The following is a 14,196-nucleotide window of genomic DNA, read 5'->3' as shown; positions in this document are numbered from 1 at the left end:
GCGAATACTTCATCGCAGCGCAAGAAGAGGGACATTTGCGTTGGCTAAGTCCATTTCAGCAGGCCGAGAACTTCTCATCTTGAGCTTTGATCCTTCAACGGAGAATGTTGACATAATTCTGGACGCTGCACGCTACAGACGACTTTCGCTAAACACTACGATCACGATACCATGTCACAAATCAGATCATGCCACAGCACGTTCGACCACGAGCTCAGCCGCCCGAGAAGCTTCTCAGGCTAAGACCAAAACCATTGCACCAGGTAGCGACAGAATTCAATGAGGTGCTAAGGTCTAACAGAGATACCGTGCCGCATTTGCAACCCTAGAAAAGTGCCTGTTTGGGCATAGTGAGCCGGTATTGCTTCTGAAGTCGTGCTAGCACCTTATTGAATTCTGACGCTGCCTGGTGATTGTGTAAATCACACAACCCAAGCTTCAACCTTCTATACCTTCACACCAGCCTCAGCTGTCAACTTCAGCCCCTTCATCTCGATTTGGTCCTAACAGCGCCCCGTCATAACCGTCGCCTTCTTATGTCACGATCCCTTCCACCTGTTACTGCGCGGGAAATGTTCCTTCCCCGCGTATATGGAAAGTCGTACCTCCAAGGGTGAAATCACTCGTGTCAGGTTGTATTGTCGCTACTAGTTATGGCCTGTAGCAGTGCTTAGTGCTATTGTAGATAAGACATTGCTTGCTCTTGTGAAGTGCTCGAGGTGTTCTTTCTTCTTGTCACCGAAGCTCTCATGGCCTCACGCTATGCTTAACTTTGTCTTCTGAAAGCCGTCACGTCAGAGACTTGACTACAGATGAAGTGTTGAATGCTGTACAACGTTAGGATCAGGATGTTTACCTAAGCAGTTCTAACAAACAACGAATGAAAGAAGAGGCGGCGACTTTTTAAGCTAAAATCTGCCGAGAGGACCCTGTGGTTGCTGGGGCTGGTCGGATTGGAGGGGCAGACACGGTGAACTTGAACTTGAAGACGTCGCAGACGAAAGTCTCCAAAAAAGTTCTCAAAGAAAATCGTACGACTGCTACAACACTTCCTCCCGCTTGGCCATTTTACATCCTCGATATATACTTGTTTTCTTCAGGTCTACGAGACAGAAGCTTAATCCTATTGTCTGTCATAACTTTTCACAAACAAAACCAAATTACCATCAAGATGGGATCCGCCGCACCAGCTCAGAAGTACAAGGTGGCCGACATCTCGTTGGCCGCCTTCGGTCGACGAGAGATTGAGCTCGCCGAAATTGAGATGCCAGGTCTCATGGAGATCCGAAAGAAATATGGTGACGACCAGCCCCTCGCCGGTGCCCGCATTGCAGGTTGCCTACACATGACTATCCAGACCGCCGTCCTCATCGAGACCCTCGCAGCCCTCGGTGCCGAAATCACATGGTCGAGTTGCAACATCTTCTCGACACAAGATCATGCCGCTGCTGCAATTGCTGCAGGTGGCACACCAGTCTTCGCATGGAAGGGAGAGACCGAGGAAGAATATGAGTGGTGCTTAGAACAACAACTGCAGGCTTTCCCATCTGGCAAGTCGCTCAACCTCATCCTCGACGATGGTGGTGACTTGACCGCCCTCGTCCACAAGAAGTACCCAGACATGCTCAAGGACTGCTACGGTGTGTCAGAGGAGACCACCACCGGTGTCCACCACCTCTACAGAATGTTGAAGGGCAAGGGTCTGCTCGTCCCAGCGATCAACGTCAACGACTCCGTCACGAAGAGCAAGTTCGACAACTTCTATGGTTGCCGAGAATCTCTCATCGACGGTATCAAGCGAGCCACCGATGTCATGATTGCTGGCAAGATTTCTGTTGTCGCTGGTTTCGGTGATGTCGGCAAGGGCTGTGCTCAGGCTCTCCACGGCATGGGCTCAAGAGTATTGGTTACTGAAGTCGACCCCATCAACGCCCTTCAGGCTGCCATGCAAGGATACGAAGTCGTCACCATGGACGAAGCCGCCTCAATGGGTCAGATCTTCGTCACTACCACTGGCTGCCGAGACATCATCACTGGCAAGCACTTCTCCCAGATGCGAAACGACGCAATCGTTTGCAACATCGGTCACTTCGACATCGAGATTGACGTTGCATGGCTCAAGAAGAACGCAAAGAACGTACAGAACATCAAGCCACAGGTCGACCGATACACCATGGACAACGGCCGAAACATCATCCTGCTTGCTGAGGGTCGTCTCGTCAACCTTGGATGTGCCACTGGTCACTCGTCCTTCGTCATGTCCTGTTCTTTCTCCAACCAAGTCCTCGCTCAAATCATGCTGTTCAAGGCTGAGGACGAGAAGTTCGGGCAGAAATATCCCGAGTTCGGCAAGGTTGGCAAGAGGGATGTCGGTGTCTACGTTCTGCCTAAGGTTCTAGATGAGCAGGTCGCTCTGCTGCACTTGGCTCACGTCAACGTCAAGTTGACTCAGCTCACCCCTGAGCAGGCTGACTACATGGGACTCGACGTCAAGGGTCCTTTCAAGAGCGATATCTACCGATACTAGAGCCTCATCGAGAGTTGTGGGACGGCGTTCTGGAGGATGGGTACTGCATTTGCTCAACGCAAAGTGCTTGGGAAAAGGTTCAAAAGTTGCATGGTTAGATCATGGCAAGTACGACTCAACGATGTAATGATCTGTTAGACGTGGAAGCTTCGTGCGGGCAGGCATATTGGCACAGCTGCTAATGTCTGCATGATGATCGTCCTTCAACGGACGGTTTCGCAAGCCAGCTTCATCAGCGGGGCTTGAATAGTATAGATGATACCCAGAATACAAAAGTAGTGACACATAGATCAAATCGTCCTTGGTCATCACCGTGTTTCGTTGAGTGTTGATGCAGTTACTGACTGTGCGAGGCGATAATGCATGATCTGGCAGCACTATTTTATTCTTTGCGGCATCTCGCGTCTTGGACTCAAGCAATGTTTCGGGATCGTGCATGCAAGTCGTGCAGTGTTGATGTCTCATCAGCCGAGAACTTCACTTCGAGGAACCCATCATCTGACCACTTCTCAGACGCCTTCAATTCCTGTTCATGTTTGTTAGGAATTGCAGCCTTGTCCTTGCATTTATCCTCATCCGAGTCCGGGGAAATCCATATCTCGACGTCAAATGTGGCATCATTGGTCGCTTCTTTGGCGCTAAGAGTCCGGTAGCAGCAGCTTTGCCGATTGTCGAGTGATGGTTGTGTCAGCAGTGTCAGGTTCGACGTGAACCAGCCTCTTGCACATCAATTATCTACTCATTATGTTTCACTGATATTTCGAGACTTATTGTTGTGTCTGTCACTCGGTTCGCGTCGTTTCTAAAACAGCCCGACAACTATCTGACAGTTTTGGCGGTCAATAATCGAGCAGAAAAAGCCAGACGTCCAGTACGAATCAACATACCCACCTCGACCACATCCTTCCCACTCCTCGACATCTTCACGACAACAGACACGAGCTCTGGTAGCAACTACTCTACACCCTCACTACACATCGGCGACGTGACCAGCTGTTACTGAGGGCCTCGACTCCATCTTCTGCAGTCCATTTCATGCGCATCTCTATGTGGAAGAGACGGAAGCCGAGAACTCTTTCATCTCAGCGTTATGGAACCTAGGTTCCATCAAGGCCCCTTTTATCCCTCCCATCACTCGAACCGCAATCACAACCGCGCGACATCCCCTCAAGGCCGCCGTCCTTTCGCACACGATACGCCCTCCCCCTCGAGATCACCCGCCGGCAATGCGATGGCACACAACTTTGGAGTCTACAGTCAGAATGGCTTCCAACAGCAGCATATGATGAATGGAGGACAGAATCATCAGAGGTTCAATGGCATGCACCTGCCGAAACAGCAGCATGCCTATCAACAGAATCAACATCACAATGCCCAACAGCATGGAGGGCATATGGGACATCAGCCTAACCTGTCTGGAGGTCCGTATCAGTCTAGTACGCCAAACTTACATCCATTCGGGCAAGAGCAATTATTGAACGGCACGAGAGAGGATGGTTTGGACGATGAGTTCAGTCACAACGAGTACTGGCAAGAGCAGCGCAGGTTATACGAAGACTCCAAAGAAAACAGCGACAGCCACCAGCGTGCGAAGACTTATGCTCAACAATCGAAAAGTCTGACATTTGGTGGACCACTGGGCGCGGGAGGAGACGAAGTTACGATGGAGGACAAAGTGCGCTCATTGACAGCTCAGTCGCAACATCGCAGCGCATGGACAGAAGTAGACATGGGCGGCCAAGGACTGCGTGCCCTGGCCATGAACCTCTACAATTACACCTTTCTGACTCGACTTGACGTGCCTCACAATCAGCTACGCGAGTTTCCTGCCGCGATCGGCCAATTGAGAAACCTCGAATACCTTGACATGTCGTTCAACAGCCTGACCAATTTGCCAGAGGAAATCGGCATGCTCACAAATCTGAAAACCTTACTGCTTACTGGAAATCGACAATTGCTCGATCTACCTTCGTCAATAGGATACCTCTACAAGCTCGAGACCATTGGTTTGTATGAGACTGGGTACTGGGAAGGTATGCCAGATGATCAGAGGGAAGCATTACTGCAGGGTGGCACAAAGGCGTTTGTCCGTGAGCTGCTGGAGTCAATGTCAGATGATTGTAAGTTTGCTCCTCGGACATAACATAATCGTGAGCTGACCACTAATATAGACATCGAACCTCCTCGCGAACGAGAATGGCATCAGCTCGAAGATGTCGCACAGACAGACGATGCACCGCCGGACACATTCAGGGCAGTTACATATAACATTCTGTGCGAGCGCTACGCACCAAAGCAGAAGTATGGTTATGTGCCAGAAAGATACCTCAATTGGCCATCAAGAAGACAGTTGATCCTCGCCGAGTTGGAAGACCTAAAAGCCGATATCATATGCCTGCAAGAACTCGACCGCAATTCCTACGATGAGTTCTTCCGCAAAGAGCTGAGTCTTCTTGGGTACAAGGGTTACTATGCACAGAAGAGTAGAGCGGAAACCATCGGAGAGAACGCGAAATTCGTTGATGGCTGCGGCACTTTCTGGAAAGACAAGACCTACACCGTACTCGACACACAACACTTCGTGCTTGGCCGAAAAGCCGTCGAGAGAGCGGGTGCCAAGTCCTCAGCAGACATGCTCAACCGTGTTTGGCAAAGAGATGACATTGCAACGGTGGTCTTCCTGGAGAACAGATACACTGGTTCGAGGATGATTGTCGGAAATACCCACACGTTCTGGGATCCAGCATTCAGAGATGTCAAGCTGATACAAGTGGCAGTCTTCATGGAGGAGTTGAACAAGCTTGCAGACAAATACGCCAGACACCCACCCGCCACGAATAAGAAACCATCATGGCAGCACGACGATGACGATACACGCGAACCAGGTCCATCACTCGAGTATGAACGCGGCTCACAAATACCTATGATTGTTTGCGGTGATTTCAATTCAGGCCCTGGCTCGCCAGTCTACGAGCTCATCACGAAACAGACCCTGGATGCAAATCATGACGATTTCACCGGCCGTAATTATGGTGTCTTGTCAAATGATGGGATGTCGCACGCCTTCACGCTCAAATCAACGAATGCGCTCATGGAACAGCCTTTCATCACGAATTACACGCCTGAGTTCGTTGATGAACTTGATCATATTTTCTACAGCAGCAAATCTCTTCGACCGATTGGAGCGCTCGGCGAGGTTGACCCGGACTACTTGAAGCGTGTCCCAGGCTTCCCGAACCAGCATTTCCCGAGTGATCACTTGGCCCTTATGGCCGAGTTCAAGGTTGAGAAGCAGAGGAGTGCAAAAGCGGTGGAGGCAGATTTCGGGCCGAGTTCGAAGAGAAGTTAGGTGAGCTCTTCGAAACGAGGGGGTTGGAAGTCCGGAACTTGCAATCGTCCGTGAGCCTGAGTTTTAGGTAGATGATAGTGATGGGGATAGAAGCTGGCGGCCATTGAACGAGCATTGGTAGGCTTGACATCACGGCTTGTGATATCCGCAGAATCTATGGTGATCAAAGCAAAAGGAGGACAAGCAGAAGGAGGAACGGAGGATGATTTACGACGCGAGAGATTTTGGCTTCACTCTATCGACTGGCGCATCACATGTGTATGTAAAGAAGGCAAGAGAGGTATGGTATCTGGTGAAGGGTGCCGGTGCATATGGTAGTTGATTGTGTTTACTGGACTTCAGGAATGGTGCGGATAGCAATTGCAGTGCAGTGGGAGGGGTGGCGAGCTCTTTGACACGAACAAATACGCAGCATCAACATGGTTCGAAGAGGCCTCTCCTGCTATTTGCGAAGCAGATTAGACGGATCGAATCTTGGACACTGATATTGTGGCGGGACTGCTGAGCGAGGCAATTGATACACTTTTCCACTTTTTATGATTTACCGTCTCTGTTGCGCTACATTATTGCTTGCTTTCTTCTCCTCTGCCTTCTACACGGCACCATATCGCCTTAGGTGTTCTGCTCGCCATGAGTTACAGTAAGATTAACAAAACACGCTCCAACATACCGAGCTGCAGAAGAGCCCTAGCATAGCCCATTGTTCATGCCGAATACGAGACGGGCGTTGAGTGCCTGACGTGCGACCCGGCCACTCCGTCTGGCTACCTAACTTCTCCGTCCAAAGCGTATGAGCTTCACAGCCAGATTTTCTGTCGTGGACCACGCAACAAACCAATTATGCCTTACACAATCGATGTTCTCCTGCACATGGACCACATCGGACTGATGAAAAATGCTGGACAGACCTCATTGTCGCGCCGTTGACAACGCAGAGGATTTGAAGAGCGCGTATAGCGGCGTTAGGCGTTAGGACATCCCCCATACGCGCTGACACAGACTAGCTCACCAAGCTTCCCAAGCTAGCCAGACCGGACCGATCTGCTTGCGGACACGATACGCTTAGATACTAGCGTAAGGTCAGATGCATCATCGATCTTGCGGGTTTGTACGAAAGCGCTCGCCTCGATCTGGGGTGCCAGTGGACGCGAATGCACATTGGGGATCTGGTTGATGTGGTGAAGGGATCTAGTAACATTTCGCTTCTGTGTCAATGCTTGCGTGTCTTCGTCCCATGCTCATCTCACATTCGTCGTCGAGCGAGCAGTAGCAAGGAATTCATACTGGATTGTTCGAACATCACGCGCTTCGCCAGAATCCTTGTACGAAGCTAGCTGGAAAATTGTACATCACTACGGTCACAGGCGAAGAAACGAATACCACTGGTTTCCTTCACGCCTTCATCCATCAAGAATATTGATACTCTTTTCGTGAATGGTACGGCAAGCATGACGGGTACATATCACGACGCGGCGACGGGGACGCAACCTGGACAGGACCGTCAAGCAGACACCATTCTCTCACCTCCCCCGACCACGAATATTATGGCGGAGTCCACCGAACATGAAAAACACGACCTACCATCAACCACAATGACAAACCCACACCCGTCGAATCCATCAACACCGAACCATCAAGACTCTCCAACAAGCACAACATCCTCCTCCTCCGCCGATAATATAGAATCGGTGAAACCCGCCACGGACGAAACAGCATCCCCCGATGGCGCAGATACCATCGCCGACGCCACTACCACCGATGCCGAAAAGTCTTCAACCCCCCGCCCAGACCTCAAACGCTCCGAGTCTAGAGCCGACGAATTCTCCAAATTCCGCATCCTAATCATAATGTTCAGCCTGTGCACAGCCCTCTTCCTCTCCGCCCTCGACGTAACCATAATCACCACCGCATTGCCGACCATAGCACAGGACTTCAACGCGAGTAGCAGTGGGTACACCTGGATCGGCTCCGCGTACTTACTCGCTAATGCATCCGCGACACCGTTATGGGGCAAATTCAGCGATATTTGGGGACGGAAAATCATGCTTGTTCTTGCGAATGTGGTGTTTATGGTTGGGAGTCTTGTTGCTGCGTTGGCTACTAGTATCGGGATGTTGATTGGGGGGAGAGTCATTCAGGGGTTGGGTGGGGGAGGACTGATTATCCTCGTGAGTATCGCGATCAGTGATCTGTTCTCCATGAGGGAGCGGCCGAAGTACTACGCGTTTGTGGGGCTTACGTGGGCTGTCGCGAGTGGTGTTGGCCCCATTGTGGGTGGTGTGTTCACGGAGAAGGTGAGTTGGCGGTGGTGTTTCTGGATTAATTTGCCGTTGGATGGGTTGAGCTTGATTTTGCTTATTTTCTTCCTCAAGCTTGAGACGCCGAAGACGCCGTTTTTGGAGGGGGTTAGGGCGATTGATTGGGTGGGGGGTGTGACTATTGTGGGGGGTGTTATTGCTTTCTTGTATGGGTTTGAGAGTGCGGGTGTGACGCATGGGTGGGGGAGTGCGTTTGTGTTGTGTTTGATTGTGTTTGGGGCGGTGCTTATTGGGTTGTTTTTTGTGGCGGAATGGAAGGTCGCGAAGTACCCTATTATGCCGGTGCGGTTGTTCAGGGATCGGAGCAATGTTGCGGCTTATGGGGTTTGTTTTCTTTTTGGGTTTGGGTTTATTGCGCAGAGTTATTACTTGCCGCTGTATTTTCAGACGGTGATGGGGTTGAGTCCGATTTTGAGTGGGGTTACGTTGTTTGCGTTGGTGGTGCCGTTGAGTATAACGAGTATTATGAGTGGGATCTATATGAGGAAGACGGGGAGGTATCAGGAGATGATTTGGGTTAGTGCTGGGTTCTTCTGTTTGGGATCTGGGCTGTTGATTGATTTGCCGGCGCATACGAGCTGGGTGAGGGTGATTATCTATCAGGTTATTGCTGGGATTGGGACTGGCCCGCTGTTTCAGGGTCCGCTTATTGCGCTTCAGTCACATCTCAAGGGTTATGATGCAGCGGTTGGGACAGCGACATACGGCTTCATCAGGAACATCGCGACCTCGATGTCAGTGGTGCTGGGAGGCGTGGTATTTCAGAACGAGCTTGCGAAGAGACAAGGTACGCTGGAGCAGGCGCTGGGTCCGGAGCTTGCCCAGCAATTCGCAGGATCGAGTTTTGGTGCTACGACGAATATCTTGAAGACACTGCCTCCGGAACAGAAAGAGGCCTTGGATCAAGCATATGCCAGCTCCTTGTCGGTTATGTGGATATTCTATGTGGCTTTTGCTGCATTGCTGATTTTTGTGTCGTTCTTCATCACGAAAGTTGAGCTGTCCAAGGAGCACGAAAAGACCAAGACTGGTGTGGAAGAGCAGGAGAGGATAAGGCAGGAGCAGAAAGAGCTGAAGAAGCAGAGGCGAGCGTCGAAGAAGGGAGAGAAAGATATCGAGGCAGCATGAGGTCGGTGGATCATGCACATGTGTTGATAATTTCTGACAAGTGCTCGTGTTACAAGATGTCAAACTAGGTTGACTGAATGGCTGGCCCTGTAGGAAAATAGACTCGAGAGACCTTGTTCAAGTCCTTCGACACGCAGGCACACTCAACGTCAATCGGGCCTACGTCTCTTTGCCAAGGGTGCCTGTCAGTGACACTGTGGAAAACAACCATACCATCTTTTCAGCACTCAGTCTTGTGCTTGGTGCAATCGCAATATACTATCATAACCTAGCAAGTTCTGTACATGACAAGAACGAACTCCTTCACTGGAAGAGTAGGCCTCGGTAGGTACTTGGCGAAGGTACAGGAATCGCACATGTTAAAGTTTTGAAGCCGACGTCATCACGACCACGAGGACAAAGAGATTCGTTCTTTCCGGCCATACGAAGTACGCCTGTTGCTTCGCCGACTTCACTACCTCAGGTACCCGTCACCCGATGCAGGTACATCATTACTATCAATATCAAATGACATAGGCATGTGACATACCTCGTCTACCTCGTCTTCCTTGTAGTCCTATTGTGTAAGACCATTCTCGCCTTTCATGGCTCTCACCAAACAAGCAGCGCATCCACATCGTCCGCCTCTGTCAGAATACACCTACCCTCCCTCGTCGAGAACACAATGACAAGTACTGCTACGAGCAGGGAAGATCTGAGCATCTACCGTGAAAGAGAAAAAGAGTACGAGAAAGCGAGAAAAGATGCGCTCGAAAGACAAACCGAGGCACCTACACTTCTATGGCGCGGTGCTGCGAAGACGGTATCGTTAGCCACTGGTGCAACCACATTCTGGCTCAAGACTGGTGTAGGCGCAGCGAAATGGGGACTGGCTGCTGGCCGCCAGACTACCAACGCAGTGATAGGCATCAACCAGGCCGCACTCGAGTACGTTTTGAAGGCCGGAGGCAGGGATGTGAACGATAGGACTCAAGTTGCTCTTCGCCAGGGAGAAGCAGAGCATCTAGTGGACAAATGGATATCTTCGCTTCACCTGACGTTAACTGCTGCCTCGCTGTTGGCGTCTACGGGCTTCTTCATCGCTGAAACCACCCTGAATTGGTCATCCGAGTCCTCACTAAATGGCCTCCACTTCTTGAATGCTCTCTTTGGCTCTACTGACGCCTCAAGAGCAGTCGCTGCTATCGTCGAGGTCATGAAGAAAGAAATTGACAAGCCTGGCCCGGATGGCCATGTCAACCAAGTTCACACCTACGAATTGTTAACCACTGTTGCGAGTTTTCTATTCCTACAGCGCAGCGGCAGAAGAAAGACGGAGATTGAATGGCGTGCTGCATCTGGTGATACAACAGTCTGGGATATCGTTATCGACGACAAAGGCTTTCGCGCTGATGTGCTTGGCACAAGGAAGACAGAGACGCTCGCAAATGCTGACAACCTCGTGCAGTCGCCCGTGATCGGGGATTTAAACGACGAATTCGCAGCGATAGCGGCATTCGCAGACAAAGATGTGTTATCAAATTCTATGGCATTGAGTGCTCAAGACCAGACCAATCTATCAGATGAGGAGATTCAGCAAAGGATATTGGACCAGTTACCGGCTGGTTCAAGAGCCACAATTACTAGCGAAACCATGTTGGTGAAAACGATCAGAGTCGACATTCATGGGTCCGAGAATGCGGAAATCGAAGCACCTCCAGGAATGGTCATGGTATCGGAGCATCCCAACTTTGACAATAGTTCGGACGTTCAGACTGTTATCTTCCGTACAGCATCCAAAGCCGCATCCAGAGCAGAGGTTGAACCGAATCAGCAGCTGCGCCTCGAAGTCCGCAATACTGCGGCACCATTGGAGTTGGATGAGGTACAAGGTCCAATGCAACTCCCGGCTCTTGCGGACGGCCCAACAGGACCGTTGGCGAACCAGAAGAAGACCAGGAAAGCTGTACGGGAGGGTGCATCACCACCGCCAAACCACCGCAGGAGACCATCGCAATCTAAGCCCGAAAAAGAGCGGTCGCAAGAAAACGGCAAGAGCGACAAGACTGAGAAAGCTGGGGTCTTCAAGAAAGCACTCAAGTCATTGAGTCCTACCCAGTCTTCCACAACATTGAGCCGAGTAGTACCCAGTTCTTCGAGAAGCCGGAACTCATCGGGAGGTGGCTTCATCAGCCCTCTCACGCAGACACTGAAACCTCTCACGTCAACAAAAGATACTTCGCGGAAGCCGATGTTTCAAGTCCCAACGACGCAGCCCACTACACCTCTGATGAGCCCCGGTATCAGTACATCCGCAGAGCATGAGGGCCAAGGTCCAGGATACTTCACTGTTCATGAGCAACGAAGGGAGTCTACCTATTCGCAAACCGATACCTATTCGCTGCACTCAAACGATAGCAGGCCTCCGTCTCCGACTATGTCTAGATCTCACCTGAAGGCCTCAAATTCGATCAGCAGAACACGTTCTCAGACTGAGATCTCAATGTACCAGGACCAGGACGAAGAAGCTGCGTATGGAACATCGCATCACCAACGATCAAGATCCTTCCAACCAAGTCTGTACTCGATGGGCACGAAAGACTCGGCGGAGGATCCATTGGTGTTGGCACCAAAGACGCCTATGCCACGGCGCTCAATCTTCGAGGACAATAAGATGCTTTTGGCGCTTGCAAGAGACGGTATTGTCCCTGGACAATTTCCAGGCCGTCACCTCATCTGGACATTGCGCAGGTTCGGGCGGTCAGCAACCGCTGCGTATGGCAAGGGCTTTCTCAGATTTATGGGATTACCCATGGAGCCAGAGCTTCTGACAAAATCAAGAGAGATTGTTCAGAAGGATATACATCACGAACACGCCTCGTTCTCGGACTATACAGGATTTCCTGAAGAGACCATCATCAAATCGTCTTACCTTGAACCGCAAGGTTTCGAGCGTACATACAGTGATGACTTTGCACCGCTGATTCACTTTATCACTATCGACCTGGAGTCCAAGGCAATCGTGCTGACGTGTCGCGGTACCCTAGGCTTCGAGGACATTCTGACCGATATGGCTTGCGACTCCGATGACTTGTACTGGCAGGGACAAGCCTACAAGGTGCATCGAGGCATCCGCGATGCTGCGCGGCGCCTCATGGACAGTCGCAATGGCAACAACATCATGTCTACCCTGAAGGAAAACCTCGAACAGTATCCTGAATTTGGCTTGGTACTAGCTGGGCACAGTCTTGGTGGGGCAGTCGCTGCTGTGCTAGCGATTATGTTGTCGGAACCATCCAAGCATGAACCTGGCGAAGCAGACAAGCCATCGTTTGTCACGGCTAAGAGGCAAAAGCTTCTACCATCCTTAGCTCACACCGTTGCCATGCAAGACATTCCTCCTGTCGCTCTCCCTGCGGGCAGGCCGATCCACGTGTACTCATTTGGCTCTCCAGCCTGCGTCTCCCCAGATCTTCGTGTTGCAACCCGAGGCCTCATCACTACAGTTATCAACGCGAATGATATCATACCATACTTGTCATTAGGTACGTTGCAGGACTTCAAGGCTGTAGCGAGACGGCTCAAGGAAGACGTATCTGGTGCTTTCAGCAACATCAAGCAGCGAGCTTCGGAGCGCATAGGACGTGCCATCCTCTCATTCTTCCTGACTGGCTACACTCATTCCGAGACTACCGCTGGCCCCCCACCACCCAGCAACCTGGCCGGAGATGCCCTTGGCGAAGACACCTGGATGTGGAATGAGCTCGTCGAGATGCGCAAGGTTATGGTCAGTGAGAAGCTCGTTCCTCCTGGAGAGATTTTCACGCTGGAAAGCACAAGGGTTTTCGACAGAGCTCCGGACGAGACTACAACGGGCGGTGCTGAACAAGCAAAACATTACACACCACTTGGCCGGCCAGCAACCAGGATCCAGCTGAAGTACGTGAGGGATGTGGAAAAGCGATTCTCCGAGATCAGGTTCACGCGAAGCATGTTCATGGAGCACACGCCTTATCATTATGAGAATAATCTTAGTGCGCTGGAAAGAGGTGTCTACGACGATGCTTTCTGAGGTCAGATTCCTTGGACATGAACCAACTTGATGTCCTATAGATCCTAACGTCCACGCCAGTCTTGACGCCAAGGCTCAGCATTGTCCTCTTGCGGGACCTCCGACTCTGCCATTGAAAACATCTTCTGGAGGACTTCCTCATCAGAACGTTTGCCAGTATAAGCTTCGGTCCATGGAAAGAGATTCGGCAACTTGGTTGCCCGACCACAGGCAATACACAGCTTCTGATGGGTCTCATATTCTAATTTGGCGAATGCTAATGTTTTGGACATCACCACAGCTCGGTTATGGTGGTGATTCTTTCCGTCGTGCAGAGTATCGAGCTCTGCCAGCATGATATCGCCTGGCGGCCAGTTGGATTGCTTTCTAGCGTATCGTTGGAGAACATCTCTGTCAATCAGCCCATCCTCGACATACTCTGTGAAACAGACAGCGACGAGGAGTTTAGACCGGAGGTGCATTTCGGAGCAAGCTCGATAGAATTCTTTCTCTGCCATACTGAATTTCTCGGAATCGGTTGCAACGTCAGACGTCCATAACTTCTCCGGCTGGTCGGTCTTTCTGGTCGCGGATGCTTCTGGTGTACTGGCTTCAAGAGGACGAGGTGCCTGATTTGCATGGCCAGATCCTCGGATTTGGCTGTTGGGATACTTTGACGCAGTGATCCGACGTGGGGTACCGCCTTTTTCACTCATGCCGAGCTTCTTGGATGGATGTAGCCGGCGGGCACGAGAGCAAGTTCGGAAAGAGAAAATGGATTCTTTAAACTTCTTTGTGAACTCATGTTTGTGACCAAGCCAGACAATGCTTGCCTTACATTTGT

At 50.9% G+C, this 14,196-nt stretch overlaps 5 protein-coding genes across 5 annotated transcripts; 4 read left to right on the top strand and 1 right to left on the bottom strand.

Annotated features, from left to right (window-relative positions):
* Nucleotides 1-1,171: 1,171 nt before the first annotated feature.
* Nucleotides 1,172-2,527, top strand: SAH1 (S-adenosyl-L-homocysteine hydrolase; the record flags this gene model as incomplete). Its single annotated transcript, XM_064875699.1, has 1 exon — nucleotides 1,172-2,527. One exon carries the CDS (start codon nucleotides 1,172-1,174, stop codon nucleotides 2,525-2,527), a length of 1,356 nt encoding a protein of 451 aa, XP_064728964.1.
* A 1,090-nt stretch (nucleotides 2,528-3,617) lies between these two features.
* CCR4 (Glucose-repressible alcohol dehydrogenase transcriptional effector) lies at nucleotides 3,618-5,876 on the top strand (the record flags this gene model as incomplete). The annotated part of the gene is made up of 2 exons (XM_064875698.1): nucleotides 3,618-4,647; nucleotides 4,699-5,876. 2 exons carry the CDS (start codon nucleotides 3,618-3,620, stop codon nucleotides 5,874-5,876), a joined length of 2,208 nt encoding a protein of 735 aa, XP_064728963.1.
* Nucleotides 5,877-7,468: 1,592 nt separating this feature from the next.
* PMZ80_007289 (uncharacterized protein) lies at nucleotides 7,469-9,322 on the top strand (the record flags this gene model as incomplete). Its single annotated transcript, XM_064875697.1, has 1 exon — nucleotides 7,469-9,322. One exon carries the CDS (start codon nucleotides 7,469-7,471, stop codon nucleotides 9,320-9,322), a length of 1,854 nt encoding a protein of 617 aa, XP_064728962.1.
* A 664-nt stretch (nucleotides 9,323-9,986) lies between these two features.
* On the top strand, nucleotides 9,987-13,373 carry PMZ80_007288 (uncharacterized protein; the record flags this gene model as incomplete). The annotated part of the gene is made up of 1 exon (XM_064875696.1): nucleotides 9,987-13,373. The coding sequence occupies one exon, from the start codon at nucleotides 9,987-9,989 to the stop codon at nucleotides 13,371-13,373; it is 3,387 nt and encodes a 1,128-aa protein (XP_064728961.1).
* A 44-nt stretch (nucleotides 13,374-13,417) lies between these two features.
* PMZ80_007287 (uncharacterized protein) lies at nucleotides 13,418-14,068 on the bottom strand (the record flags this gene model as incomplete). Its single annotated transcript, XM_064875695.1, has 1 exon — nucleotides 13,418-14,068. One exon carries the CDS (start codon nucleotides 14,066-14,068, stop codon nucleotides 13,418-13,420), a length of 651 nt encoding a protein of 216 aa, XP_064728960.1.
* Nucleotides 14,069-14,196: the final 128 nt, after the last annotated feature.

Source organism: Knufia obscura (assembly GCF_036327395.1).
Source record: "Knufia obscura strain CCFEE 5817 isolate CBS 148926 chromosome Unknown scaffold_8, whole genome shotgun sequence".
Lineage (NCBI taxonomy): Eukaryota > Fungi > Ascomycota > Eurotiomycetes > Chaetothyriales > Trichomeriaceae > Knufia > Knufia obscura.
The sequence above is the reverse complement of the archived record's forward strand: the minus strand, read 5'-3'. Positions and strand labels throughout refer to the sequence as shown.